Below are 27,919 nucleotides of genomic sequence, written 5' to 3' on the forward strand. Positions count from 1 at the left end.
CAGTAAAGTCGGGTTGCGTCCTTTTAGCGGCCCACAGAGTTGGTTAGCTTTGCGCCCTGGTTCAGTTGCTGCGCCGGCCCGGGGTGCTGCTGGGAAACCTCCACCCGGATTGCACAGAACCCTTAGAGCAGGTGGTTGTGACAAAGGATAAAGATGTCCCCAGGAAGCCGCACTGATTGTTACTTCACTTTAGAGACACTCGGAGATATTTTACAACACTGAAAATGCAAAACATAAAATGTTGGAAGGAGTATGACAATTTATCAAGGCACAGAAAAGGCAAACGCTGTTCAAACTACCCTTGGTAAACGTTTGACAAAGAAAGCACTAATTCTCGGTGTTTCTTGTTTTAAATTACAGTGTACTAAATATTAGTTTTACGATTTAAAAATTCTCGTTTATAATTGGCAGTAAGGAAGTCGTAAATGTTTTACCAAAAGTTTTTGTAAAGTCATTGGGCAATTAGTTTTTCTCTATTAAGATCACTTTGCAAATAAATAAATAAATAAATAAATAAATAAATAAATAAGATCACTTTGCATGGTTTCAGCTTCTGTGTCATTTTTACAGTCCTGTGCTCTCATGAAAACTAGGAAGTCTGTACTCTAGCTTCCTGATTCCTTGATCAACTCACGTCTGGTGATATTTTCCTCTAGCCCACCTTGGTCATCTACTCCTTGGTGCATCCTGTAGACTTTGCCATCATCAATATTAGTGTGACCTCTGAAATCTTGGACTCAAGCAGGTAACTTTTTATGCAATCATTTCCTGTCCTTAGCGCTCAGCACCTGTAGAATCTCACTGAAATCTCCATTCGACTCCCTTCTCCGCTGTTTAAGAGCCCGTCGTTATTCCCTTATAACATATGCAAATTAGGGACCCCTGGGTGGCTCAGTGGTTGAGGGCCTTCCTCTGGCTCAGGTCGTGACCCTGGGATGAGTCGGGCTCCCTGAAGGGAGCCTGCTTCTCCCTCTGCCTGGGTCTCTGCCTCTCTCTCTGTGTGTCTCTCATGAATGAATAAATAAAATCTTAAACACACACACACACAAATTCCTTTCCCTCTCTTACTCATCTGGGAAAACCCCTTTCTGAAGGAAATGCATATTCATAGCCTGCATTCAAGTAGCTAAATCTGACAGAGAGCATGCAAGAACCGGCCCAACTGGTTTCCCTTGGAGGTGTCCACCACAAATCTGTAGCAGGCAACCCGCTTGGCATCCTAGCAACTTTCCTCTCCTACCTCCACTCCTATCTACTTATTCCCCTCCTCTCCTCACTTCTCATGGGTAGTTTCACCGCCTATTTCATTCAGGAAAAGAAGTATCAGAGGAAAATCAAGTCTTCCTCTACCAAGTCTCAAATCCTACTTGCATCTGCAGCCATGTTCAGTTTTCTGTCTTGTCACAGTGGATGGAAGGTGCTTCTTGCTGTCAAGGATTTGCCCTGCGCCTGCACCGGTTCATGGTCTTCCAAGAACTGCCTCCCCCTGCTCCTGCACCATGATGCCCCTCACCTCCCCCTCTTCAGCATTCAAGCTCCCTGACCTGTGTCCCAACCTAAAGACAGCAACCCACCTCCCAAGCTACCTTCCTTCTCCGGTACTTGGTACCTGGCACAAACCGCTTGACATCCTGGCCTCTTGTTCCCTCCTCAAGGGACTTCAGTCTAGCTTTTGAAGCTGCCATTCCTATGAAACACCTCAAAATGATTACGTTTCCTAATTACCCCCAGATTGCTAAGACATTTTTCTGTCCTCATCTTATTGAACTTCTCAATTGACGTAGTTGACCAGTCCCTTTTAGAAACACTCTATGCTCTCAGTTTACAATAGCTGCCACTTAGTGTTCTGCTCCTTTCCTACCCATTTCCAACCTAGCACGTAGTAAGGTAGTACTTGATGAATTCTTCCTTCTATCACCTAACATAATTCTTACTTCATAGTAGCTTTCCACAAAATATTTGTGAAATAATCAGATGGACGTTGTTATTTTAATCCTACAAACGAGGAAATGGAGTTTCAGAGATTAAAAATTTACCGATTATGGATCACATGGCTATCAAGTGGCACAGTTGGTACTGATCATAATCTTAACTTTTTATTTTTTTATTTTTAAAGATTTTATTTATTTATTCATGAGAGACACGGAGAGAGGCAGAGACAAAGGCAGAGGGAGAAGCAGGCTCCTCACAGGGAACCCAATGCAGGACTCCACCCCTGGACTGCGATCACGACCTGAGCAGATGCTCAACCACTGAGCCACCCAAGTATCCCAACTTTTTTTTTTTAAGAGAGAGTTGAGGGGGGTGGGGGGAGTAGAGGCTGAGGGAGACTCCTAAGCAGGTGCCACACTGAGTACAGAGCCCTACACAGAGCTCCATCTCACCATCCTGAGATCAAGAGTTGGAAGCTGGGACGCCTGGGTGGCTTAGTGGTTGAGTATCTACCTTTGGCTCAGGGCCTCATCCTGGAGTTCCAGGATCGAGTCCCACATTGGGGTCCCCACGGGAAGCTTGCTTCTCCCTCTGCCTCTCTCTGTGTCTCTCATGAATAAATGGATATGATCAAGAAAGAAAGAAAGAAAGAAAGAAAGAAAGAAAGAAAGAAAGAAAGCGAGCGAGCAAGTTGAATGCTCAGGCGACTGAGCCACTCAGGAGCCCCCAAAATCCTAACTCTTGATCTTTGTTCTCCCGATTGCATAGTACCACCACCCTGTATATCTCACCCCCAACTCCTGGAATCTGCCTTCATTTACCCTATCCTCAAGCCACGGTGGAGTAGCTGATGTGCCTAATTATGCTTCCTACTTTTCCACCTCTCAGTCTTTTTCAGGCTTGAAATCCTTTTTCCAGTTTCAGTTGTACATTTACCTGTAATTTTCCCATCAGTCTCTTAAGATACTTTCCAGTTCTAGGTCAACTTTAAAATCTGAATGTACTTGCAAGTAAATTTTTCCCACCTAAATTGCCTTTTTATTTTTAAAGATTTTATTTATTTATTCATGGGAGACACAGACAGAGAGGCAGAGAACAGAGGGGGAAGGAGAAACAGGCTCCTCATAGGGAGCCTGACGTGGACACGGGCCTCTATCCCGGACCCCGGGATCACTCCCGAGCCCGAGGCAGATGCTCATCCGCCCAGCCCCCCGGGTGCCCCTAAACTGCCTCTAAACACATTTATATAATTGCATCATATTCTTTTGGTGTTGACACGACCCGTGGGCAGGGACTGTAATCCACAGAGTGCCTCCTTAACACGCGTCGTGGCTTGCCTTGTTCGTTGAGAGGCTCAGCCAGGGTTTGTTGGCTCGGAATGAAGAGTCTTGAACTTGTGCCCGACCCGGAGACGGACTGCGCAGGGGAAGAAGGTAGCCTGGAATGAGTGAACGTATATGTTCAGTTATAGAATATATATTGTATATTCAGTTTCATTCTGAGCATGTGCATATATATTTAATGGTAAATTCCGTCCGCAGAATCTGAGCGAGGGCCCTGATCAGTCAAGAGAATTTGTTGTTGGTTTCTTTTTGGTGGATTCAGGCCGTTTTCTCCCTGAGTAGGGCAACGGGCGGCCGGTCTGGCGGCGGTGAGTGAGCGGAGGGGATCCGGCGGCCTTCGCGGGTTCGGAGCTGGTGCAGGGGGAGCGTCGGGAGCCGGCGGGCGGCGCCGCAAAGTGGGTGCTCGACCCTTGGTGTCGCCCGTCCCCGTCCGAGCGAACGTCCGCGGGCTGAGTAAGCGCGAGTGACCAAGGGGAGGCGCGGCCCGCCGTGAGGCCAGGCCTCCGCTCCCCCGTCTCGGGGCCACAGCGAGGGCCCGGGTCTTCGAAGGCTCCCCGCCCACCCGCGGGGACTCCTAGCGTGGGCAGGTGCAGTCTGGGAACTGGGGCTGCGAATTCGGTTCCAGTAAAACTCGTGCCCTCAGGTCGTGTCCCGCACCCCTGCGCGGTGAGGAGCGGGGGTGGCCGCCCGCGCCGCGCAGCCCGAGGCCGCGGGGGTCGGTCCGCTCTACGGAGCACGTTCCGCGCACATTCCCCGCGCGCGGGCTGGTCCCAGCCGGGTCACGCCGTCGGACGGCGGGCGGCGGGGGAGCCCGGGGCGTCGTTGGCGCGCGCTCGCTCCCCGCAGGTGGCTCGGCAGCCGCGGAGAACAAAGGCGCCCGAGGGGCGGGGGCCCGGCCGAGCGCGAGGAAATGGGCCGGCGCCGCCACAGCCCCCCGCCGCTGGGCGCTCCGGGCGGCGCCGGGACGCGGGGACCCCGGGCGGGGGGCGGGGGCGGGCCCCTGGACCCAGGGCGTGTCGGCGGAGACCCCCGGGAGAGGGGGGCGGGGGGCCCAGGGCTCGGGGAGGGGCGGGGGGAGGGGGCGGCGGGGACCCCGGGGCGGGGGCGGGGCGGCGCGGGCGCGGTGGGAGGAGAGGGCTGACGCGCGGCGGGGCCGGGCCGGGGGCGCGGGGAGGGGGCGGCAGCGAGCGCGCCAAGTGGCGGCGGGCCGGGGCGGGGCTGGGGGCTGAGGGGACGGCGGGAGGTGGGGCCGCGGAGCGCGCCGGGCTGCGGCGGGCCGGGAGGTGGGGTGGCGGCGGCGGCGGCGGCGGCCGGGCGGCGGGGCGGGAGCGGCTGAGGGCCGGGCGGCGGGGACTGAGGGCCGGGCGGCGGGGGCCGAGGGCCGGGCGGCGGGGCTGAGGGCCGGGCGGCGGGGCTGAGGGCCGGGCAGTGGGGGCCGAGGGCCGGGCGGCGGGGGCTGAGGGCCGGGCGGCGGGGCTGAGGGCCGGGCAGTGGGGGCTGAGGGCCGGGCGGCGGGGCCGAGGGCCGGGCGGCGGGGGCTGAGGGCCGAGCGGCGAGGCTGAGGGCCGGGCGGCTGAGGGCCGGCGGCCGGGCGGGGGCGCGGGGCACGGGGCGCGGGGCGAGCCGAGGCCGGGGGCCGGCGCCGCAGCGGGGCGGGCGGCGGGGCTGACGCGCGCGGGCGGCCGGCGGCCTCCTTCCGCCCCCTGAGCCGCGGCGCCCGGGAGGCGCGCTGGCGGCGGCCATGGCGGTGGCGGCGGCGCTGGCGGGCCGCGGGGCGCGCGGAGGCAGGGGCCGGCCCCCGGGCGGCGGGCGGGCGGAGGGGGCGGGGCCCGGGCGGCGGGCGGCCCGCGCGGCGGCGGCGGCGGCGGCGGCGGCGGCCGGGACGAGGCGGCGGCGACGGCGGCGGCGGCGGCGCGGGGCGCTCGGGCTGATGGCGGCGGCGGCCGGGCCCGGGGCGGCGCTGTCCCCGCGGCCGTGCGACAGCGACCCGGCCACCCCCGGAGCGCCGTCCCCGAAGGTGAGGAGCGGGGCCGGGCGGGGCGGGGCGGGGCTCCCGCGGGGGGAGCGGAGGCCGCGGCCGCCGAGGCCCGGGCCCTGGGGCGGCGGGGCGGCCGCGGGGGTTCGGAGCGCGCCTGGCGGCGGCGGCGGCGGGGACACCGGCCCGGGGCGGGGCGGGGCGGGGCGGGGGTGACCCCGGGGCGGCCGGGACCCCGCGTTGCCGCCCCGCAGCCCCGGGAACTTAGTTGGAAACTGGGTCCCGGGGCGGCGGGGGCGGCTGCGCGGGGGGAGCGGCCGCGTGCGGGCAGGCGGGGCTCGGGTCCGGGGGCCCCGGAAGCGGGCGCGGGGGCGCGGGGGCGCGGGGTCGCACCTGCGGCGGGAGCCCACCTGTGGCCGCGGCGGGACGGCCCCCGCGCACCTGTGCGGCCCCCGCCCTCGTCCCAGCGACTGCTCTCAGGACTTTGCAGGTTACCTTTTTTGGGGGTATTTCAACTTTTAAAGCAAAGGAACTATACTTAAATAAACCTAAAAATCCTTAAAATGCTTAGTCGTGAGTAAAACGGCAAAAACCAAAAAACAAACCAAAACAAAACCGTAATACCTGAATTTGCTTATTAAAGGGAGTTGTTTCCGAAATCGTATTGTCTCCACTCTGATTCTTACTGTTAAATGCACATTTTTGGAGAATAACATGTATTCTCTTCTCCATCTCCTACCTGGTTGCCTTTCTTAATGGGATTAGGCAGTTTTTTGATGATTATACAGGAGCTACAAAGGACAACCTGCCATACACACACACACACACACACACACACACACTATTTGAGAAAGAATCGGAGTCGGTTCCTAGTAGCGGAGCCGTTTGAGACTTTCTGGTTGTCTCGCGGGTTAACTTTTATAGGACACTTCATGACCCGCTAGGCCCTGCTCTGAGCGCTTCCCGCGTGTTTAACTCCTTTAATCCTTGCATTAGCCACGTCATGAGGCCCCGTTATCGCCTCAGTGTTACGAAGAGGAGGCGGCTCAGAGGGCACAGGCTCAGCTGGTGGAGGCCAGCGCCCAGGACGGTGCCAGGCCAGCCTTGTACTCTGCTGGATTGGGTTCGTTTTACCACGTAGCAAGAAGACCATGCTATCTAACAAAATTGTATTCATCTTACGAATCTACATTTAATTGATTTTTTTTTGTTTTAGTTATTTTCGTACGCCTTACGGTCATTAAGCCTTAGCTAGTAATGTGAATAAGTCAATTTGCTAACATCTGATGGCTCACTTATGTTCTGAATGGAATGGCCCAACTAGAGTCTTGGTATTAATGCCTCACCACAGATAATGTCACCTAAAACGCTTAAGCCATTCCTCTTTTGGTGGGGATGCGCGTCTCTTGCTGTATCGATTGATGACTCTTACTAGGGAATATTTTTGCTGAATTTTTGCAATGTAAGAAAAAAACTGACAGGGTTGGTAACCTGTTTTTAGTCTTTGCATTTTCTTTTTTCATGGAAATAGAAGTATATAGGACTCCTTTAGAATAGTCCTATCAACTCCCTAGCAGTTGAGTTAAACAGGAAATGATCTACACGTTTTTTTCCTAACTGGGGTAGGAGGGATTGCTTTAATATTAAGAGTGTTAACAGCAATTTTACATGTTTGTTTTTAAAGTACGTGGCATTTTAACTGCAGTTGCTAAGAAAGGAAAAGTAGATTTACATTTACAGGGTAATTGTGATTTTTCTTTTTTTGATTGTATAAAAGATCACTTTTTGATTATTTTTAGGTTTTTTTCTCAGGTCTTGCCATGCCAAAATCTTGGCCCTTCTTAGTTATAATAGAAAGTTAACATGTGTATAATCATTTGTCATTAAAGAACCTTTAAGTGGAGCCTTGTAGCAAGTCTGGGAAGATACATAATCATTCTTATTTTTTATTGTTTCTCTTCTTATGTTTTGAATTTTTTGAATGTATAGGATGATAATGAAGATAATTCAAATGATGGGACCCAACCATCCAAAAGGAGGCGAATGGGCTCAGGAGATAGCTCTAGGAGTTGTGAGACTTCAAGTCAAGATCTTGGGTACTGTCATTTTATTGCTTAATAGTAGTTGTGGTGTATTTCTCTCCTCTGCGATACCTCCCTCCTCCCCGGCACTTCAGCTGCCACCTGCACCCTTCCGGAACACTTCACTACTGTGTGGAAAGGTCTTAGCCATGAAGCAGTGACAGTTGCCAATTCCCTCCTTCCCCACGGCTGGCAGCCCCCGTCCCCCCCTCCGTGTGACGTAGGGCACCTCACGTAGGTGGAGTCCTACAGTATTTGCCCTTCCATGTCTGGCCTCTTTCCACATGATTCCTTGAAAGCTCATCCATGTTGTAGCGTATGTCAGAATTTCTCTTCAGGGCTGAACTGTGCTCCGTGGGGGGGACAGAGCAGCTTTCGTATGTCCTTCCCTCTGGGGACGGGCCCGGGTTGTTTCCCGCTTTGGGCTGTTGGGAACAGGGTTGCGGTGACGTAGCTGTGTGGATGTCTGGTCAGTCCCTGGTTTCAGTTCCTTTGGGTGTGTCCCTCAGAGAGTAGAAGCTGGATCCAACAGGACTCTGCGTGTCACGCTTTGGGGACCTTCCGCGGCGGTCGTGGCGGTTTCCCTTCCTGCCAGCGGGACACCGTGTCCACTGGGTCATGTCCTTCCCCGGTGCTTGTGCCCCAGTCTTTTTGGTAAGAGCCGTCCTAAGGGGTGTGAGGTGGCATCTCACTGTCCTTTCGATTTGACTTTCCATAATGACTAGTGATGTGATGACCATCTTGTCAGACTTATTTGTGAATCTCTGGGGGAGATGTCTCTTCAAGTGTTTTCGCCATTTTTAAGTTGGGTGTTGTTTTTGAGTTGTAGGAGTTTTTGTATGCATTCTACTTGTTAACCACTTAAAGTACAGGATTTGCCATTTTTTCTTCCTATTCTGTGGGTTGCCTTTTTACTCTGGTAGAGTAAAAGTATCTGATTGATAGAGTCTTTTGGTAAACAAAATTTTTAGTTTTGTTGAAATTCAAATAATCTGTTTTTCTTTTGTTGCTCATGCTTTTGGTGTCATGTCTACAGTTGCCAAATCTGAGATCCTGAAGAGTTGCTCCTGTGTTTTATAAGACTTTTCTGGTTTGGTTCTTGCATTGAGGTTGTTGATCTATTTTTGAATGTGATAGGGAGTGAGGGTCCAACTTCATATTTTTGCTTTGGGATATCTAATTTCCCACCACTGTTTTTGAGAAAACTCTTTTTGGTTGTTATTTTTAATTGGACGTGTTAAGTAATGTCACGTTCTTGCCTGTGCTGTCCGCTAATGAGATTTAGAGGTTGAATTGTCCAGGTCCAGAAATGCGTAGTCAGCTTCTCAGGATTGGGATTGGTCGGCAGTACACTGGCTCCATCAGACTAGGTCTGTTCTCTCCTCTGGCCTTGGGGAGTCTATGAGAACAAATAACTGTGGTTTGTAGTTCAGCTCAATGAGAAACAGGTTTTTGAAGTTCTGCTTTCTTAGCTGTTTTGACTCACCGAACAGCAGATGGGAAGTGAGTTGGTACCTCGGGCGGATGAACTAGTGTGTATGCGCGTGAAGCCCAAGAGAGGGGATTCAGAAAGGATATCCCCACCCTGTTCTGGCCTTCTAGATCTCATACACTACCGGATTCCTTTACTGCGGACAGTTGTGAGTCTTGGTTCTTTGGGTTGTGTGCACGTGTTCCTGCTACTGTTTGGTATCGCACACTCTTGCTTCCTCTCCCTCTGCTTGTTTTTGGGTGTTCTTGGACAATTGGGAAGTTGTTGGTATGGCAGAGTCAGAAGACTGAGAATTTAAATAAAGTAGTTCTACAAAATTCTTAAAAATAAAACCCCTCAAAAATAAATCCTTAAAATAAAAATGGTTAAAACTTAATACAAGCCACATTTAAGGCATAATACATATTTTTGTGCTTAGCTTTAGCTACTATCCAGCAGAAAATTTGATAGAGTACAAATGGCCACCTGATGAAACAGGAGAATACTATATGCTTCAAGAACAAGTCAGTGAATATTTGGGTGTGACCTCCTTTAAACGGAAATATCCAGGTATTAAGTCTTAGTTTATGTAACAGATTAAGTCTAACTTTTAACTAATAGTAATTCTTTTTGATAGGTTCTCAACTTCTGAGTACTTGAGTATAGATCATTTTTAATAAACTGTATATTCTCCTGCTGGCTGATTTTCCTTTCTGCTCTCACCCAACGTCTCTCTCCACTCTGTTTGCTCTTATGCCTTATAAACGGACTTAAAAAGCAAAATGAGGAAGGTGAATTTCCTGGGGAAAGTTTTAGAAACAGTCATATGTTATGGCCGTATGCAGAGGGGTCCCATTCCTTACCGTTGCTCCCTGACCTAAGCGATGGGGGCAGCTACATGGGGCCGCGTCTGCGTTGGAGAAAAGCTGTCTGTGCAACTAAGTTATTCTTGCTTTGGGTTATTCTGTTTTCGACTTTAATTTAGCTTTTATTCCTTGACTTTGTAAGATTGCGTGGTCTCTTAATAATCTGTGGAATATGTAACATGCAGTACTTTTTTGAATCCATGAAGAGTTTAAACTTTTTAAAAATCTTAAGTTTTTGAAAGTTTTACAAATGCATAATGTTACAAATGTAAAAGACTATTTTTAATAGTCTTTTGTTCTTTTTTTTGGAGATTTAGAGCGACGAGATTTGTCCCATAAGGAGAAACTCTACCTGCGGGAGCTAAACGTCATCACGGAGACACAGTGCACTCTAGGTAATGGGGGGCTTGAACAGACGTTGATGAGGTGATGTTGGAAGGGTATTTGTCCTTTTTCTTGAAGTATTTTACAAAATGAATAAGAAATCGAATTATTTAAGGGCTAAATTGTTTACTTTTGGTTTTTGTTAAAATACAAAACAGGCAAAAAAAAAAAAAAAAAAACAGGCACTTGTGTGGCTCTGTCGATAAAGCATCTTCCTACACCTCGGGTCCTGATCCCAGGGTCCGGGAGTTGAAACCTGCATGGGGCTTCTTGCTCAGCCGGGAGCCGGCTTCTCCCTCTGCCCCTCCCCCTGCTTGTGGATCCTCTCTCTCTCTCTCTCTCTATATATATATATATATCTTGAATAAATCTTAAAAAAATACAAAAGAGGGATGTCTGGGTGACCCAGCCTTGAGCGTCTGCCTTCGGCTCAGGCCATGACCCCGGGATCCTGGGATCGAGTCCCACGTCAGGCTCCCTGCATGGAGCCTGCTTCTCCCTCTGCCTGTGTCTCTGACTCTCTCTCTCTCTGTCTCTCATGAATAAATAAATAAAATCTTTAAAACAAAATACATAAGAGAATGGCCTTTTATAATATTTCACAGAAGTGTCAGCATGTGTGTGTGTGCAAAATTGGTATTAGTAGTTTTTTTTTTTGTATTAGTTTTTAAAAGTGTTGGTCTTTATTGCTTAAACGGCACATTTTGCTCTATTTTTAGTTTTGTATGATTATTTACATGCTTTGCAGTTTTTCTTTCATAAACATTTTAATGCAGCTCGGCTAGTTTTTAACATAAAACCATGGGTGTTCTGATGCTCTGAGTTTTGAAAATGGCTGTATGACTTGTATGTGTGTGTTGATGCTTTTGTTGGAATTTGAATGGACTCTAATATTTCTGGAGTATTGAATTTGAAGACTACTGCAATATATTGAAAAGCTCTTTTTTCTTCTAATATACTTAACTAAGGATATTAGATTAAGAATAATCCTTATGGGGGATCCCTGGGTGGCGCAGCGGTTTGGCGCCTGCCTTTGGCCCAGGGCGCGATCCTGGACCCCAGGATCGAATCCCACGTTGGGCTCCCGGTGCATGGAGCCTGCTTCTCCCTCTGCCTATGTCTCTGCCTCTCTCTCTCTCTCTCTGTGTGACTATCATAAATAAAAATTTAAAAAAAAAAAGAATAATCCTTATGTCTCAACTGCCTATAGTTAGTATGCATCATTATTTAGCCATTGTTTTTTTTTTTTTTTTTAATTTTTTTTAATTTTTATTTATTTATGATAGTCACACAGAGAGAGAGAGAGGCAGAGACACAGGCAGAGGGAGAAGCAGGCTCCATGCTGGGAGCCTGACGTGGGATTCGATCCCGGGTCTCCAGGATCGCGCCCTGGTCCAAAGGCAGGCGCTAAACCGCTGCGCCACCCAGGGATCCCTAGCCATTGTTTTTAATAAAGGGATATGTGTTATAGTACATTGAATCTTAAAAAAAATATTTGGTTGAAAGATTGATTTATTTTCCTTTTTTTTTTTAACTTTTTTTTTTTAATTTATTTTTTATTGGTGTTCAATTTACTAACATACAGAATAACCCCCAGTGCCCGTCACCCATTCACCCCCACCCCCCGCCCTTCTCCCCTTCTACCACCCCTAGTTCGTTTCCCAGAGTTAGCAGTCTTTACGTTCTGTCTCCCTTTCTGATATTTCCCACACATTTCTTCTCCCTTCCCTTATATTCCCTTTCACTATTATTTATATTCCCCAAATGAATGAGAACATATAATGTTTGTCCTTCTCCGACTGACTTACTTACTTCACTCAGCTGATTTATTTTCCTTTGCAAATTTTATGAGCTTTTTAAAAAGTTGTTTGACTTATATTATGAATATTGTTTTTTATTGTTTTCTAATATATTTTCCTTTGACTACTAGAAAACTTTAAATGTAGAGTGGTTTATGGTTTTTTTTTTTAAGATTTTATTTATTTATTCATGAGAGACACAGAGAGAGAGGCAGAGACACAGGCAGAGGGAGAAGCAGGCTCCATGCAGGGAACCTGATGCGGGACTCGATCCTGGGACCATGGGGTCATGCCCTGAGTCGAAGACAGGTGCTAAACCCAGGGATCTCTAAATGTAGAGTAGTTTGGAGGAAAAGCAAATTTTGATAAGTAGTTTTGTTCACTTAGCCTTAAAAGAGCTTTTTATTATTTTTTTCTTTTGTCTGAAATAGGTTTAACAGCATTGCGTAGTGATGAAGTGATTGATTTGATGATAAAAGAATATCCGGCCAAACATGCTGAATATTCTGTTATTTTACAAGAAAAAGAACGTCAGCGAATTACAGATCATTATAAAGAGTATTCTGTAAGTATTGAGGTGACTAGCATCTTTTATTTGGTTTGGGGAGAATGACATTTTGTAAAGTTACATGTGACTTCCAACTGTAATATTTTTATTTCAGCAAATGCAACAACAGAATACTCAGAAAGTTGAAGCCAGCAAAGTGCCTGAGTATATTAAGAAAGCTGCCAAAAAAGCAGCTGAATTTAACAGCAACTTAAACCGGGAACGTATGGAAGAAAGAAGAGCTTATTTTGACTTACAGACACACGTAGGATTGCTTAACTTTATTAGTTCCCGAACCTCACTTAATTGCTTGTCATGGTAGAGTGCTCAGTATCTCCTTTATTTTATTTAGCCATTGTGGTGTGTTTTTTTTGTTTTGTTTTTTGTATTTGTTTTTTGTACCAGCGATGTGTCCTTTCCTGCTCCAGAATTTAGGATATAATTTTTAATGATGTGCTAGTAACGCTCTGTTCACTTCTGTGTGTGTGTATATATGTGAGAGTGGTGTCTTTTGCTCTGTGGTTGACATTTCTCCTGAATGAGACTAATAGGTGTATATCATAGTGGCTGCTTGTCCAAGGGTTGTTTTAAGAAATTTTTTCAGGGATCCCTGGGTGGCGCAGCGGTTTGGCGCCTGCCTTTGGCCCAGGGCGCGATCCTGGAGACCCGGGATCGAATCCCACGTTGGGCTCCCGGTGCATGGAGCCTGCTTCTCCCTCTGCCTGTGTCTCTGCCTCTCTCTCTCTCTCTCTCTTTCTCTCTCTCTCTCTGTGTGTGTGACTATCATAAATAAATAAATAAAAAATATTAAAAAAAATTTTTTTCATATTAATTCACTTAATTCTCACAGTTGCCATGTGAGGTTGAAACTAGTATTGTTCTCATTTCATAGATGAGGACGTTGTATGTGTTGCTCAGCTCCCGCTGCTCTTGCCATTGGTGAACAGAAGCAGGCTACCTTTCCCTCAGAAGTGCTGGCTGTGGTGAAGAGCCAGATAAACTTCACCTGTGTGGCTAGAAACCTCCCCACTGTCCCCTTGGGTTTTAGTTCCTAATGTCTCCTGTGTTTTTAGCCTTTTGTGGGAAGGAGCATGGTGGAGAACAGGAGGATTGTGTTCCTAGGACCTGGATTCCCAGCATAGAATCACTTACGTATTTCTCTTCACGTCAACCCAGGTCATCCAGGTGCCTCAGGGGAAGTACAAAGTGTTACCAACTGAGAGAACCAAGGTCAGTTCTTACCCAGTGGCCCTCATCCCCGGACAGTTCCAGGAATACTACAAAAGGTATCCATTGGTTTTATTACCATCGTTATTGGGTACTGCTGGGGGACTGCAGAGTCTTGTGTACTTGCCTCCAAAGAGTTGAGCTCTGTGTGTACCACCTTGAGATGTTGTGTGAGATCTGGGCCAGTATCCTGTTTTCTGTGGTTCATCAGTGAAGAACACCCTTCAGCCACAACGTAAACATCTGCCGACAAAGCTGGAGCTGCCCATCTCCCTGCCCGCACCTGTTCGTGTGTCCGTGGCAGATGCAGGTGGACCAGTGCTTCGGTCCTTACATTGTGCTTCATGGCCCAGCAGCACCCGTGTCATTTGAAAGCTGATTGGGAGTGCAGACTCTCGGGCACAACCCCAGACCTGCCAACCGGGAAGCACTGGCTCAGTCTGCAGAGGATGTCGAGGAGGAAGCAGAATGGCTGCAGGGCGGGCTGGGCCACCTGGTTGTGCCGGCCACGTCACTGCCCTGGCCTGGCTGCTGCTTCCACTCTGTCCGGGATGGCTGCTTCTCTCTCATTCCCAACCTGGGTGTAATTGAAAATAAGGCTAACAGGGTCCTTTTGTTTGAAAACTCTCACCTTTAAGCTTTATGTTCTTGAGGATAGAGACTGGTCTTTAGAGAACAGTGTTTAAAATAGACTATAGGATCATACTATTTGAAAGTCCAATTTAAATCATGGGTTGCAGATCTTAATTTCGCTTTGGGGTCAGCAAATTATTAAAAGTGATGATTACATTTGTTAGAGTACATGCATCACAAGTTTTTAAAAAAAATTTCTTAAATAATGTCATGTACCACCCACTGCTGTGCATCATGTGTGTCGACTGATGTCATCATCACATCCACCTGTGAGGTGGACGCATCGTCCTGCAGTCCACGGGGACCCACAAGCAGTGATATGGGGTGAGGGGAGGGTGGGAGTGATCAGGAGGCATGGGTTTTGTGCACAGTCTTGAATTGCCACAGTTCTACCTTAGTCTGCTGACTTTTTTTTTCTATTTTGGGTTGAAGATAAAGGAGGGAGACTTCCTCTTTTGATAATCAAATGCATATGATATACTTTTAGCCTGGTGTAAAAAACGTTTAGGCTTCTCATTTATTTTCCTTACTTGATACAAAATGAAAACTTATTTGTTACATTTGTAGTCATTTTCCAAAAGTATTTGGGGTTAATTGAGAAGGTTAAGGCTACCTTTAAAGCTCACAAATTAGATCATTCGTATTAATTGTAAAAAGACAAGTGACAATCGTCTCTCTGATCCTCAGATACTCACCAGATGAGCTGCGGTATCTGCCATTAAACACCGCGCTTTATGAGCCCCCTCTGGATCCTGAGCTCCCAGCCCTTGACAGCGACGGGGATTCTGATGATGCTGAGGATGGTCGAGGCGACGAGAAACGGAAACATAAAGGCACTTCGGTAGGAACATTGATCTTTACTAGGAGCTGTCTCCTTCCCCTTGAGTTTTTGCTAATTTTTTCCCAGAATGTAGAATTAAAATTGTACCACCACCCTTTTTGAAAAAGGACAGTTGCATATAATTTCCTGAGCGCTTTCATTGAGAAAATTATTTATTATGTGCATTGATGCAGACAGGCTGTGGATAGCCTTTGGTAAGTTTTGTATTTAAAGTTGTCCTTAAAGTTATCACAAATAGGTTAGGAAAGGTCATGGACATTAGTTTGCAATCCTATTGAACTGGCTTAGTTTCGGGAGCACATTAACATGTGTTCCTATTGCTTAATTAGTAATTTAGATTTCCTATAGGAAAATGTGAAGGTGACTGGTATGTTGTGCTGTTATTAGGTACATTTTCTTGCATGCCTTTTTCTTTCTTTTTTTTTTTTTTTTGCAAACTTTAGTTGCATGACTGGGGAGAGTTGGTGTGCTCTGTGGAAGGGAAGGAGAGCAAAAACATGTTGCTAGAAGATTTTTATTTCATTTAGCATAATGTATTTAGCAATTGGCTATTTTTAAACGTAATTATAGCCAACCTGAACCTGAGAATGTGCTACTATTAAATGGGCAGTTTATTTTTTTGTCCCCAACAATTGTAAAACCTATTTAATGGTACATGTTACATAAAATAAGATGCTATTCAAGTATTAAAGTGGTGGTACCACTTAGCTCCTTTTTTATTGGTAAAAGGGGAGCTGTGGTGTGGGCATGATGTTATAGTTGAATTTTCCCTCACTCTGCCTGTAGAAGTAAAAAGTAACCCAACATTCCAGGAGAGCATTTAACAGCATATACCAAGATTTTTAACTTGCACAGAATTTGACCTAGCAAATGCACTAATAGAATTTATCTGAAGGACAAAATTTAATTAGGAAAAAAATGGCCATTGGAGTTTTTGGTTTTCTTTTTAAAGATTTTATTTATTTATTCATGAGAGATACAGAGAGAGGCAGAGACATAGGCAGAGGGAGAAGCAGGCTCCTTGGGGGTGCCCGATGTGGGACACGGAACTCGATCCCAGGACTCCAGGATCACAACCTGAGCCAAAGGCAGACGACCAAACACTGAGCCACCCAGGTGTCCTGCCATTGGAGTGTTAACTGTATTTTTTATAATGGAAATTAGGAATAAGTTTAATGTCCACAGGGGATCCCTGGATGGCTCATCGGTTTGGTGGCTGCCTTCGGCCCAGGGCATGGCCCTGGAGTCTTGGGATCCGGTCCCACATCGGGCTCCTGATGTGGAGCCTGCTTCTCCCTCTGCCTGTGTCTCTGCCTCTCTCTCTCTCTCAATGAATGAATAAAATATATTTAAAAAAAAAGTTTAATGTCCACAGTAGGTGATCTATTACATGATAGAAATGAAGTTCAAAGAATATCTAGGGGATCCCTGGGTGGCTCAGCGGTTTAGTGCCTGCCTTTGGCCCAGAGCGCAATCCTGGAGTCCCGGAATCGAGTCCCGTGTCGGGCTCCCGGCATGGAGCCTGCTTCTCCCTCTGCCTGTGTCTCTGCCTCTCTCTCTCTCTATGTCTATCATGAATAAATAAATAAAATCTTAAAAAAAAAACAAAGAACATCTAATGATGTGATAAAATCCATAAAGAATATCTAATGATGTGATAAAATCCACATAATGCTTTTTTTTTTTTTTAAAGATTTTCTTTATTTATTCATGAGAGATAGAAAGAGAGGCAGAGACACAGGCAGAGGGAGAAGCAGACTCCATGAAGGGAGCCTGATGTGGGACTCGATCCCAGGACCCCAGGGTCACGCCCTGGGCTGAAGGCAGGTGCTCCACCACTGAGCCACCCAGGCTACCCCACATAATGCTTTAAACCATTAAAAAACACATGCATACACACAGAGCACAATCCAGTTTTGTGTGTGTGTGGTTTTTTTTCAAGAACATATTTAAAGATTGTTTAATTTAGAGGAGTAGGGGACCGGCAGAGGGAGAGAATCTCCAGCCGACTCCCTGCTGAGCAGAGCCGGACACTGTGGCTCCATCCCCGACCCTGAGATCAGGACCTGAGCTGAAACCAAGAGTCAGATGCTTAACAGACTAAGATATCCAGGTGCCCCACCAGTTTTGTGGTTTTTTAAAAAAATGAGGGATATGAATTGATAGGGTATGTGTGAACGTGTGAATGTGTGAATCTGGTTTTTTTGTATGTAGACATGCATTCATGTTCCCAGTAGTTCTCAGGATATTTATCGTAGTTACAGATAACCAAATATTTTGATTTATAATTTTCATAATTTATATGAATATATAGCATTTTAATTTTAATTAGAAAATTTAAAATTAACAAATGAAGTATTAAATGATCAGATGTTGAACTCCTAAATCTCGACATTTAAAACACGTCAGATACTGTCATAAAAGGCTTGACGATATTGACGCTTACATGGAGTACAAGTGAGTGCATGAAGAACTTTTTTAAATGACATTTATTACTCAGTAAAAATACCCATAGTTTGTTTTTTTTTTTAAGATTTTTTTTCTTAAAGATTTTATTTATTTATTCATAGAGACCGAGAGAGAGAGAGAGTCAGAGGGAGAAGCAGTCTCCAAGCAGGGAGCCTGACGTGGGACTTGATCCCCGGTCTCTGGGATCATGCCCTAGACTGAAGGCTGCGCTAAACGCCTGAGCCACGCGGGCTGTCCTTTTTTTTTTTTTTTTTTAAAGATTTTATTTATTCATGAGAAACAGAGAGAGAGAGGCAGAGACACAAGCAGTGGGAGAAGCAGGCTCCATGCAGGGAGCCCGACGTGGGACTCGATCCGGGGTCTCCAGGATCACGCCCTGGGCTGAAGGTGGCGCTAAACCGCTGAGCCACCCAGGCTACCCAATACCCACAGTTACTTAAGACCATTTAGGTTTTTTTTTTTTTAATTTTTTTTTTATTGGTGTTCAATTTGCCAACATATAGAATAACACTCACTGCTCATCCCATCAAGTGCCCCTCTCAGTGCCCGTCACCCAGTCACCCCCACCCCCCGCCCAACTTCCCTTCCACCACCCCTACCCTACTTCGTTTCCCAGAGTTAGGAGTCTCTCATGTTCTGTTTCCCTTTCTGATATTTCCCACTCATTTTTTTCTCCTTTCCCCTTTATTCCCTTGCACTATTTTTTATATTTCCCAAATGAATGAGACCCTATAATGTTTGTCCTTCTCTGATTGACTTATTTCACTCAGCATCATACCCTCCAGGTCCATCCACGTCGAAGCAAATGGGGGATTTGTCGTTTCTAATGGCTGAGGAATATTCCATTGTATACATAAACCACAGCTTCTTTATCCATCATCTTTTGATGGACACTGAGGCTCCTTCCACAGTGTGGCTATTGTGGACATTGCTGCTAGAAACATCGGGGTGCAGGTGTCCCAGCGTTTCACTGCATCTGCATCTTTGGGGTAAATCCCCAGCAGTGCAGTTGCTGGGTCATAGGGCAGGTCTATTTTTACCTCTTTGAGGAACCTCCACACAGTTTCCCAGAGTGGCTACACCAGGTCACATTCCCACCCACAGTGCAGGAGGCTTCCCCTTTCTCCGCATCCTCTCCAACATTTGTGGTTTCCTGCCTTGTTAATTTTCCCCATTCTCACTGGGGTGAGGTGGGATCTCACTGTGGTTTTGATTTGTATTTCCCTGATGGCCAGTGACGCGGAGCATTTTCTCATGTGCTTGTTGGCCATGTCTATGTCTTCCTCTGTGACATTTCTCTTCATGTCTTTTGCCCATTTCATGATTGGATTGTTTGTTTCTTTGGTGTTGAGTTTAATAAGTTCTTTACAGATCTTGGAAACTAGCCCTTTATCTAATACGTCATTTGCAAATATCTTCTCCCATTCTGTAGGTTGTCTTTGAGTTTTGTTGACTTTCTTTTGCGGTGGGAAAGCTTCTTATCTTGATGAAGTCCCAATAGTTCATTTTTGCTTTTGTTTCTCTTGCCTTCATGGATGTATCTTGCAAGAAGTTGCTGTGTCCAAGTTCAAAAAGACCATTTAGTTTTTAAACAACTTTTTACGAAATAAATAATGCCCCCTTGTGACACGGCAAATGGTGTCGAAGCTGTCTTGGAGTAGTAGCAGTTGAAGCAGACAATTCTGTTCATGTTAAGTCAGAAAACAATGGCTTAAGGTACTTGCTGGTATAAATGGAATCAGCTTTGTGCTGTCATATTTCTAAGACAGGTAGGTGATTCTTAACATGACTTCTTTCAGTTTGCACTAGAAAACTTTTTTTTATATTTATAGTTATTTTTTTATTTTTACTTTGATGGAACTTCAAAACTTAAACAAAATCTTTGCTGTAGCATGCAAAGTCACTCTCAATCTGTGTCTATTCCAAGGAATCTGTGTGTGCTTTTGACCTCCAGGACAGCTCCTCCGGCAACGTGTCTGAAGGAGAAGGCCTTCCCGACGGCCAGGAGGAGCCATTCCAGGGAAGACAGAGATCCAAGGACAAAGCTGCTACTCCAAGAAAAGATGCTTCCAAACGTTCTGTACTGTCCAAGTCAGTCCCTGGGTACAAGGTAGAAGAAAAAAGCCCCTGACTCCGCTTCTTCCCTGACCAGCCTCTCTCCCCGACATAGTTTAACTTTGACTTTCAGAGTTGCGGAGCTCTGCCTGCTGCACTTGACTAGCTGCTCTTCTGTGGCGTGTGCCCTCTGTCAGCTTCCTTCTTTTTTGCTTTATTTTCCTGGTGGCTTTTCTGTCACTTTTGCCTATGGTTCAGCTTCTGTTTTCTGTATATGTACAATTTATAAGAAAATCTTTTTTTGTCTTTTAAACAATAACCAGGCAAGTATGGGTTTTTAAAAATTTATTTCATAGACAGAACTTTATCCTTTGTTTCCTTGGAGTAAAGATCATAATTATCTGACATTTAAAATATCCTAATATTTAGTATAGCTGAGCATGCTAAGCTGTAAAGTAAGGGTGGAGAGACTCTTGGAATAAGCTTCCTCTCCTGGAGAAAGAACTGGGTTCAATCTAAAGGTTATTTGATCCATTTGCCAAATCTAGCTAATTCTGTAACCGAAAATAGTAAAACCTGTTATTTACACTGTGGTGATTTTTAGCCTAACCTCAGCAAATAGCCTCTCTAATTCTACAACCAGGATTTAAGCATTATTTAGTGACGTAGTTTGGCTTACATACGTGTACTTGTTAACTTCCGGTCTGGATGCTCTCAGAGTAAGATAGTATGCTCTCAGCAGTATTGTTACTGCTCCTCCTGCAGTCTGTCCTTTCCCCTTCAGAGGGCTTGGTGAGAGGTGAGTAGCCTTATCCCCACGTGGGGGATAGGAGTGTCCTACAAGGAGTGAAATCAGCTGTACACTTTTATGTTCTGGATAGTAATAGTAAAACGGACCATTCCTATGGTCTGGAATGTATCCGAGTATGATTCTTATTGTGGTTATGAAGGTGTTTGAAGGAATGTTTTAGAGTAAGGTGATCGAGTAGTTTTGCCGAGTGGACTTATTAAACATCTTATCGTGTGTCACGATTGGGATGGCGGTGGACGATCTAGAAGAACAGGTGCATGCAGGCTGCCAGCCAACTTCCCTTCCCCAGACGGACCCTTCTAGCAGTCCACTTACCTTTCTTTTCCTGTAGTAAACAAAGCAACTTAACAAATTAGTGTTATTAGTGTATTTAATCCATATTTAACTTGAAAATGCTTTTACATAATCAATTTTAAAAAAGCATATTTTTTCAGCCTATGACAAGCAAATCTTAAGCTTCTTTCGGCAAGGGTTGGCTTTCCAAGGATGGCTTAAGTAGGCTGCAGCTATGTGATTTTTATACTTGTTTTTACATATGTAGCTTACCTAAGTTTTAAAATGAAAGATTTAATTAATGCTTATAATTGAAAGCAAATGAACTCCAAAGATTAAATCTTGGAAAGTTAGCCTGGTATGTGTGCTGCAGAGTGTGTTGCTGGTCTTCAAATGGGGGTGGCAGCTCAAAGTACTCTGTCAGCATTGAGGAGATCTTTCACAATAAGCCTGGATTCATCGTGGGTTCGGAGGAGAGAATGTTGAAGTAGATGTTTTTATAGAGGCTGAAAATGAAGAATTGTTCCACAGTATCATTGATTTAATAGAGAAGAAATCCTATAGATTAATCTCAATTGATATTACTCAAGGGAGTGTAATATGCAAAATACACATTTTATAATTTCTGTGAACATTTTTAGTACCTAAAAATGTTTCAGGTATTTCAAAGTTTTACCTAGACTTAATACATTAATGTGAACATGCTTATTAAAAGTAACCTCTCTATGAAAAATATTAATAAGCCAAGATGTGCCTAAATATTAGGGTACTTCAAGCTGAAGGTCATATATATAGATATGTTGGAGTTAAGAAAAATGATGTATCTGATGTCTTGCTTAGTAAGATTCACTAGTGCTTGCCCTTAATTTGTAGGACAGTATTGTTTAGGTTACATTAACCTGCAATTAAAGCATAATTGTTAGGATTCAGGCCTATGTGACAAGTTTATAATTAAAATCTATACTATATTAGTGCTACCGTGAAAGTCTCACTTATCTTTGGTTATTTTTCACACAGGAAAGTCAGTGTATTGTGAGCCTTCTATTTGAGATGCTGAGAACCATTAGGAGGAGAATTTCAATTTTCTTGTCAATAGTCAAACTTGGATGTTGTTGCAGTTACTAGAGGTAGAACTGTCTCTGTCAGATGTAGGGTTCTGTTCTGTCATCTTTGCGGGAGTTCTGTGCACTGCTCCCTTCCTCCTCCGTCAGAGGAGTCTCCTTCCCAGACTAGCTTCCCAGCTGGCAGTCCTGGGTTTGAGCAGGGTGCTTCTCAGAGAGCTCAGAGTGCTTCAGTGAACAAAGAATTGCCATAGAAAATGCTACAAAGCTCTCTCTCTCTCTCTCTCTCTCCCCCTCCCTCCCTCCCTCCCCCTCCCTCCCTCCATTCTCCACCCCTGTCATTCCCTCTTTCATCAAGATGAAGACTATTGGGTAAGAAAAAATTTAAGTGATTTAACAAAATATTATGTGAAGCTTAGAAGTAAACCTAGAATTTTCTTGGTGTTCCTTTTTATCATAGGTGTTGAATGTATATTTTAATGGCTGTAGAACTTGAATTGCTCTAGAATGTGAATGACTAGCCTTGTGTTTTATTCCTTTTTGACTTTTGTAAAGGATCTCCTGTGAGGAGTTCTTTTAGAATTTAATACTGTGTAGTTACTTCCCTGACTTTAGTGAAAGATGTTCGAATACTTGGTATGTCAGTATCTAACGTCAACTACAAGTATTAAATAAGTATATCTTTTACATTCGGTGCAGGTGCCATAACCAAAAGAGAGCTCTTATTTTGGTCTATTGAGAGGTAGTTTTCTGCTGTATATGATGGCAGTTACAGATGTGGACGTCACCGGGTCAGAACTTGGATCATAGAAGTATACTTCTAGCTATTTCGTATTTAGGTGTAGGAGACACAGCGAGAACCTCCTGCTTAGAATGTAGCAGCAACAACGGAGGGTAACTGCACACTGCACATGGTGTGAGCATGTGACACTATCCTTTTGTTGGGGGAGCAGGGTATACAGATACACATACAGGAGATGTAGAATAGCTCACGGTAAAGTTTTATATGTATGTTTTAACTTCCATGGTATTTATTATTTTGTAGAGACATTTGTGATTGTTTAGAGTTATTGTTTTTATTATATTTATGTATAAGGTTGACTTTTTTTTTAAATAAATAAGCCAAAAATTATTTTTGAATGCCTCTGTCATCTTTTGCAAAGAAAGACAAGACATAAAGAATTTAAATAATTAAGAACAAATTATTTAGGCCTAACAGGTTTTGAAGGTGGCAGTGAGACATTTCAAAGCTGGAATGCTGTATACAAAGTTGGAGTTTCCTTTAGGCTCCTCTTTTGGTTTAGTAGCTTAGGAGAGAGAAATAGAAGATATACTTGGCTGGGTTGGAATAAAACAAATACGACAATCCTGTTGAAGATACTCTCCCCCCTAGTTTATGTATACACACATGCCCCCGGCCCAGCTCCTACTTGGCCCATGCTAGCCCTTCTTTTTCTGCCACCGTTACTAGGTATTCAAATAGCACGAACACCATTTTATGATGGTCAAAACCATGATGTGTACATTCTCCCTCCCCTGATGATAATTGTAGGTGCCATGAATCTTTTCTTCTTCCTTTTCCATGTGTTGATGTTTTCTTAAATCCCAAATACCTTCATTTGATTGAGCAAATCTTTAACCTAAAAAACAAACGGTACTCAAGAATATGAGGGTATTGTAACTTTTTTAAGTGATAGCTTTTTTTTTTTTTTTTTGCGTGTCTGAAAACTTACTTTTTTTTCTTTTATGTTTTGTGTCTTAAACTGAATGCTTTTCCCCTAAGCATAGGCTTTTTTATTCTTAGATATGCTAAGGGAATAATCATAGCTTGGTTTCCAGAAACATTTATGCACATGACAATGTATGGATGAGACCTTTTTCAACTAAAACTGTTAAAATATTGGTTTTGTGACTTAGATTTTATAGATCTATTTTTACAACCTTGTAAAATAATCAGGTTTTAACAAAATCAGTATATAAGCTTCTTAACATGGAGCCTTCCATTGTACAGTAAGCCAGACTTCTAGGTAATGGTCATTCGGTACCTGGATTTTTCTCTTCCAGTTAAAAGTGCAATTTGACATTGTAGTCTGCCCTTCCAGTTCATTATACAGATCTTACTGTGCCCGTAGGCAGTGTAGAATGCCACATTTAATCCTAACATGAGATCATGCTGTTGACAAAATTTTAAAACCACATCTAAGGCTTTAGCCAGTAGGCCATTGTATTTGAAAGCTGGCTCTCAAGTTAGGTCTTTCAAAAAGGTCCTCATTAGCAAGATACCAAAAGTAAAGATAAGGCAGTTACAATTCCTTATGAACCCATAGGAAGTTCTTCTGGCATGAATTTATAGCCCTCTTCTACCCTTCCAGCCAAAGGTCATTCCAAATGCTCTATGTGGAATTTGTCTGAAGGGTAAGGAGTCCAACAAGAAAGGGAAGGCTGAATCACTTATACACTGCTCCCAGTGTGATAACAGTGGTAAGTACTGACATGTCTTCTTAACATTTTAACCACCCTATTTGTTGCTTCAGAAACCAGGATTTCTAGTTGTCAGCTAGACCTGAGTCAAAGAATCATCAAATATATAGGGTGACCTATGAGGCATAGAAAAGCAGCCCGTGTATTCTCTACTTTGTATTGTCATTTCTTTGGTGATTAAACATTGTAGCCATTCTCAAGAACTCCCGAAGCAAATTAGCATTTGATTATGCCATAGTAAGTGCAAAATTCTTACGTGAAATACTAATGCTGGTTTTGGTTTAGGCCATCCTTCTTGCCTGGATATGACAATGGAGCTTGTTTCTATGATTAAGACCTACCCATGGCAATGTATGGAGTGTAAAACTTGCATTATATGTGGACAGCCCCACCACGAAGAAGAAATGATGTTCTGTGATGTGTGTGACAGAGGTTATCATACTTTTTGTGTGGGCCTTGGTGCTATTCCATCAGGTAAAGACTGAAAAAAAGGAGGAACGTTATCTCTGAGTGAAGGGACTCTCCCAGCCTTTTTTTCTTAAAGGCTCACATAAACACCATAAAGATCCTTCTGTTCACAAGAAGTGACCAGAGCTGTGGTTACCCAGAAAATGTCCACCTGCTTTTCATCCCTAGGTAACCCAACTGAATCACAAGTGGGATGTAAGTGTTAGAGGTACAGCTTAATACATAGAGAACTCATGTCTTTCTACTGGAAGAACTAAAGAGCATCAGTTTGTTTCAAAGCCTTGATTTTATTTTTATGTCATCTATTCAGAAACTTAACAAAATGACTGCTATGCCTTTATAAATATTAAACCAGATTTCTATAAAATGAGACAGCATGACAATTCCAGATAACTTTGGAATGAACAGAGTCGAATAAATCACAGTAATTGGACTAAAATATTACACATAATTGTGTAAATTTAGAACTTATTTGCATAGTTAACACTGTATAATACTTTATAAAATGTATGCCTAGAACTAAGTTTCCTGGGAATCATTAAGAAGCAGGCAACTTGAAGTTCTGTAGTAACTCAGATGGAGTACATGGTGCAGTTTATCAGTGATTAAGTTTAAAGTGCTGAGTCTGGTACACCGGCCTTGGGAGGAAGTTTAGACTCGCACTTGCCACTGAGCAGCAGGGAAACGGCTGAAAGTGAGCCAAACTCTGTAACAAGTTTTATATCAGGATTTGTATTATTGAACTCAAAGTGTGGTAGTGTTTGGGTTATAGAAAGGATGGTAGTTTTCAAAGGTCCCCATCATTACACACAATTACCTCCTGCCCCCTCCACTTGCATTGAATTTCACATGGTATTGATTACACTGATTATTTTAAGGGAGTTTATTTTTCTCCTTAAAAATTATTAGAACTCCTTATTAGAACTAAGTGCCCTTCACAACACAAATCCACAGAGAAATTACTAGCGATAGCTAAAGGAGAGCCAAATGGGTTTAAAATTCAGTCCTAAAGAATTAAATTTCATAGTATATTAACTAACAATTTTTCTCCTAGGTCGCTGGATTTGTGACTGTTGTCAGCGAGCCCCCCCAACTCCCAGGAAAGTGGGCAGAAGGGGGAAAAACAGCAAAGAGGGATAAGATAAAATAGCTTTCTGACCCCAATATTGTAATATGGATATAAATGAAATATTTGGTGCCAATTTATTTACATTCTCAATTTTATGCCAATAAAAGATTTCTGAAATTAACTATGTGCTTAAAATCTGCTACTTTATTTATTATAAGCTACTTTTACCTTCGAAACCAATTTTAGATAGAGAAATCATAGTTCATTTTCCCAAAGTTTTTTTTAAATCTTTAGTACTTTGGCTCTATTCAGAAATTCAGTGGAAATATTACGTAATCGAAATACTCAACTATTCCTTCATTGACCAGAAAGTGAATAGTAGTTGCATGAAATTTTCCTAATCTATATGGTCTCTGGCCTACCACTGGCAGCATAACAAAGTTATTTAATGATGGAAGAATTTTAACTAATAGGTAGGCCAGGATGATAAATAACAAACGATCTGATGAGAGTTGGTGCAGCTGGGTTTCCTGTCTGGACAGGGGCGCCCACTCCACCTGGGGGCAGGCCCAGCGCTTTAGCCCCGCAGCCACGCAAAAGCGCAAAAATGTACGTTTCAGGCTTGATTTCAGCAGCAGCTTCAAAGTCCTAAACACATTGTAACTTCATTCAGAAACTCTAGGGAGAACACAGTTCTAGCTACCAGCCCTTTCATCTGATGCTCTGTTTTGATTTATCTTCTATATTCCTAGGCTACTGCCCTGTTTCAGTCACCTGACAAGCTATCAACCGGAGTCTAAACATTTTATTGTGCGCATTCCTTTTACAGGAATTTTGACCTCTGAGAAAATACTAACATCGTTCTTGCTGCTTTCCCTCCTTTTGGGGTGTATGAGGTAACACAAGCGTATGGCTTTATTTTCCATCCCCCGATCAGAAGCCACAATTTCCACCAGAGAACGTAGCTGGGTCGTAGCGGGGCTCGCAGACTCAGGGAGGAGGCTCCAGGGCGCGCCAGGGCGTCAGAACAGAATCTCCAGGACCAGCTTGAGGACGCTAATCACTATGGTCCAGAGCACGGACTCCTCCTCCTGGGACGCGTCCTCCGGGGCCTGCGCCTGCCGGTGAGCCACGTCGCGGGCCTCGGAGGTGGCGGCCTCGGAGAACGGGGACGGCTCGAGCCTCCGGTCGTAGTACACCTTCATCTCGAACTCGCTCTCGTGGTGGGACGGGTGCCCGTAGATGCCGATGCCCACGGGCCGCTGGAAGTGCGCGGGGATGGCCACCACGTCCTGGCCGCACGTGACGGACTGCAGCTCGTAGTCGTCGAAGCTGGGGTGCAGCGTGCTGTCCGACACGTACAGGTCCGCGTCGCCCTTCAGGCTCCGCATCCTCAGGACGATCTTCCCCTCGTGGTTGAGCCGTAAGTAGCTGTAGTTCCCGGCTCCTATCTGGCCCTGCACCACGTGCAGGAGGACCCAGTCTTCGGGGACTTCGTCCTCGTCCCCCGAGCTCAGCGAGGACACCACCTGCGAGGCCAGCAGGACCAGCAGAGCGCGCTTCCAGGCAGCGGCCATGCCCGACGCCGGCCGGTCACCTGCCTCCTTGCGGTCGCGCTGCCGGAGGACCAGAGGCACCCTCAGCGCGGCGGGCGGGGCTCAGGGGCGGTCCCCTGGGAGGTGCAGGGGGGGAGGGCGGAGAGACAGGGAGCGCTGCGGGGGGAGGGGGGACGGAGCGATGCACGGAGCAGGGGAGAGGCGGAAGGTGCAGAGGGAAGGGAGGGGAGGAGGGAGGGGAGGAGGGAGGGGAGCGCGCAGCGGTGCGGGGAGGCGAGGGGGGAGGAGGGGCCGGAGCGCTGCAGGGGGGGCGGGGAGGCCGCGGGGAAGGGTGGGGGAGGGGGCGGGGGACGGCGGCGGAAGGGGCGCGGAGGGCGGGGCCGAGCGGAGGGGCGGCTGTGCGGCGGAGGAGCCCCGGCCCTACTCACCCCCGCTGCCCGCCCGGCGCCGCGTCTGGGACATCGGTGCCGCTGCCGGGCCGCCGCCGCGCCGCAGCAACCGGAAGTGAGGCGGCGCCCGGAAGTGAGGCGAGACCCGGAAACGGAAGGCGTTGGCCTCTGGCGGCCCTGACGGCGGG

The 27,919-nt window shown here is 45.7% G+C and overlaps 2 protein-coding genes and 1 long non-coding RNA gene across 7 annotated transcripts; 1 reads left to right on the forward strand and 2 right to left on the reverse strand.

Moving 5' to 3' along the window:
- Positions 1 to 95: 95 nt before the first annotated feature.
- On the reverse strand, positions 96 to 4,222 carry LOC140636466 (uncharacterized). Its single transcript, XR_012033645.1, has 2 exons — positions 3,270 to 4,222; positions 96 to 218 (listed from the first exon to the last, which is right to left on the reverse strand). It is a non-coding gene; the product is annotated as an uncharacterized lncRNA (long non-coding RNA).
- Positions 3,347 to 25,967, forward strand: PHF10 (PHD finger protein 10). Of its 5 annotated transcripts, none has more exons than XM_072831673.1 (12): positions 3,347 to 3,365; positions 7,240 to 7,346; positions 9,242 to 9,372; positions 9,980 to 10,063; positions 12,283 to 12,416; positions 12,514 to 12,663; positions 13,575 to 13,684; positions 14,946 to 15,099; positions 19,523 to 19,678; positions 24,141 to 24,249; positions 24,535 to 24,723; positions 25,772 to 25,967. In XM_072831673.1, the coding sequence occupies exons 2-12, from the start codon at positions 7,294 to 7,296 to the stop codon at positions 25,855 to 25,857; spliced, it is 1,356 nt and encodes a 451-aa protein (XP_072687774.1). In that variant the 5' UTR covers positions 3,347 to 3,365; positions 7,240 to 7,293; the 3' UTR covers positions 25,858 to 25,967. The 5 variants fall into 5 exon arrangements, with proteins under 5 accessions (XP_072687774.1, XP_072687773.1, XP_072687771.1 ...); XM_072831672.1 differs by lacking the exon at positions 3,347 to 3,365 and adding an exon at positions 3,465 to 3,583; XM_072831670.1 differs by lacking the exon at positions 3,347 to 3,365 and adding an exon at positions 5,164 to 5,292.
- On the reverse strand, positions 24,985 to 27,915 carry C7H6orf120 (chromosome 7 C6orf120 homolog). Its single transcript, XM_072831681.1, has 2 exons — positions 27,771 to 27,915; positions 24,985 to 27,402 (listed from the first exon to the last, which is right to left on the reverse strand). The coding sequence occupies exon 2, from the start codon at positions 27,361 to 27,363 to the stop codon at positions 26,809 to 26,811; it is 555 nt and encodes a 184-aa protein (XP_072687782.1). The 5' UTR covers positions 27,364 to 27,402; positions 27,771 to 27,915; the 3' UTR covers positions 24,985 to 26,808.
- Between the last annotated feature and the right edge of the window lie 4 nt (positions 27,916 to 27,919).

Source organism: Canis lupus, chromosome 7, assembly GCF_048164855.1.
Source record: "Canis lupus baileyi chromosome 7, mCanLup2.hap1, whole genome shotgun sequence".
Taxonomy (NCBI): domain Eukaryota; kingdom Metazoa; phylum Chordata; class Mammalia; order Carnivora; family Canidae; genus Canis; species Canis lupus.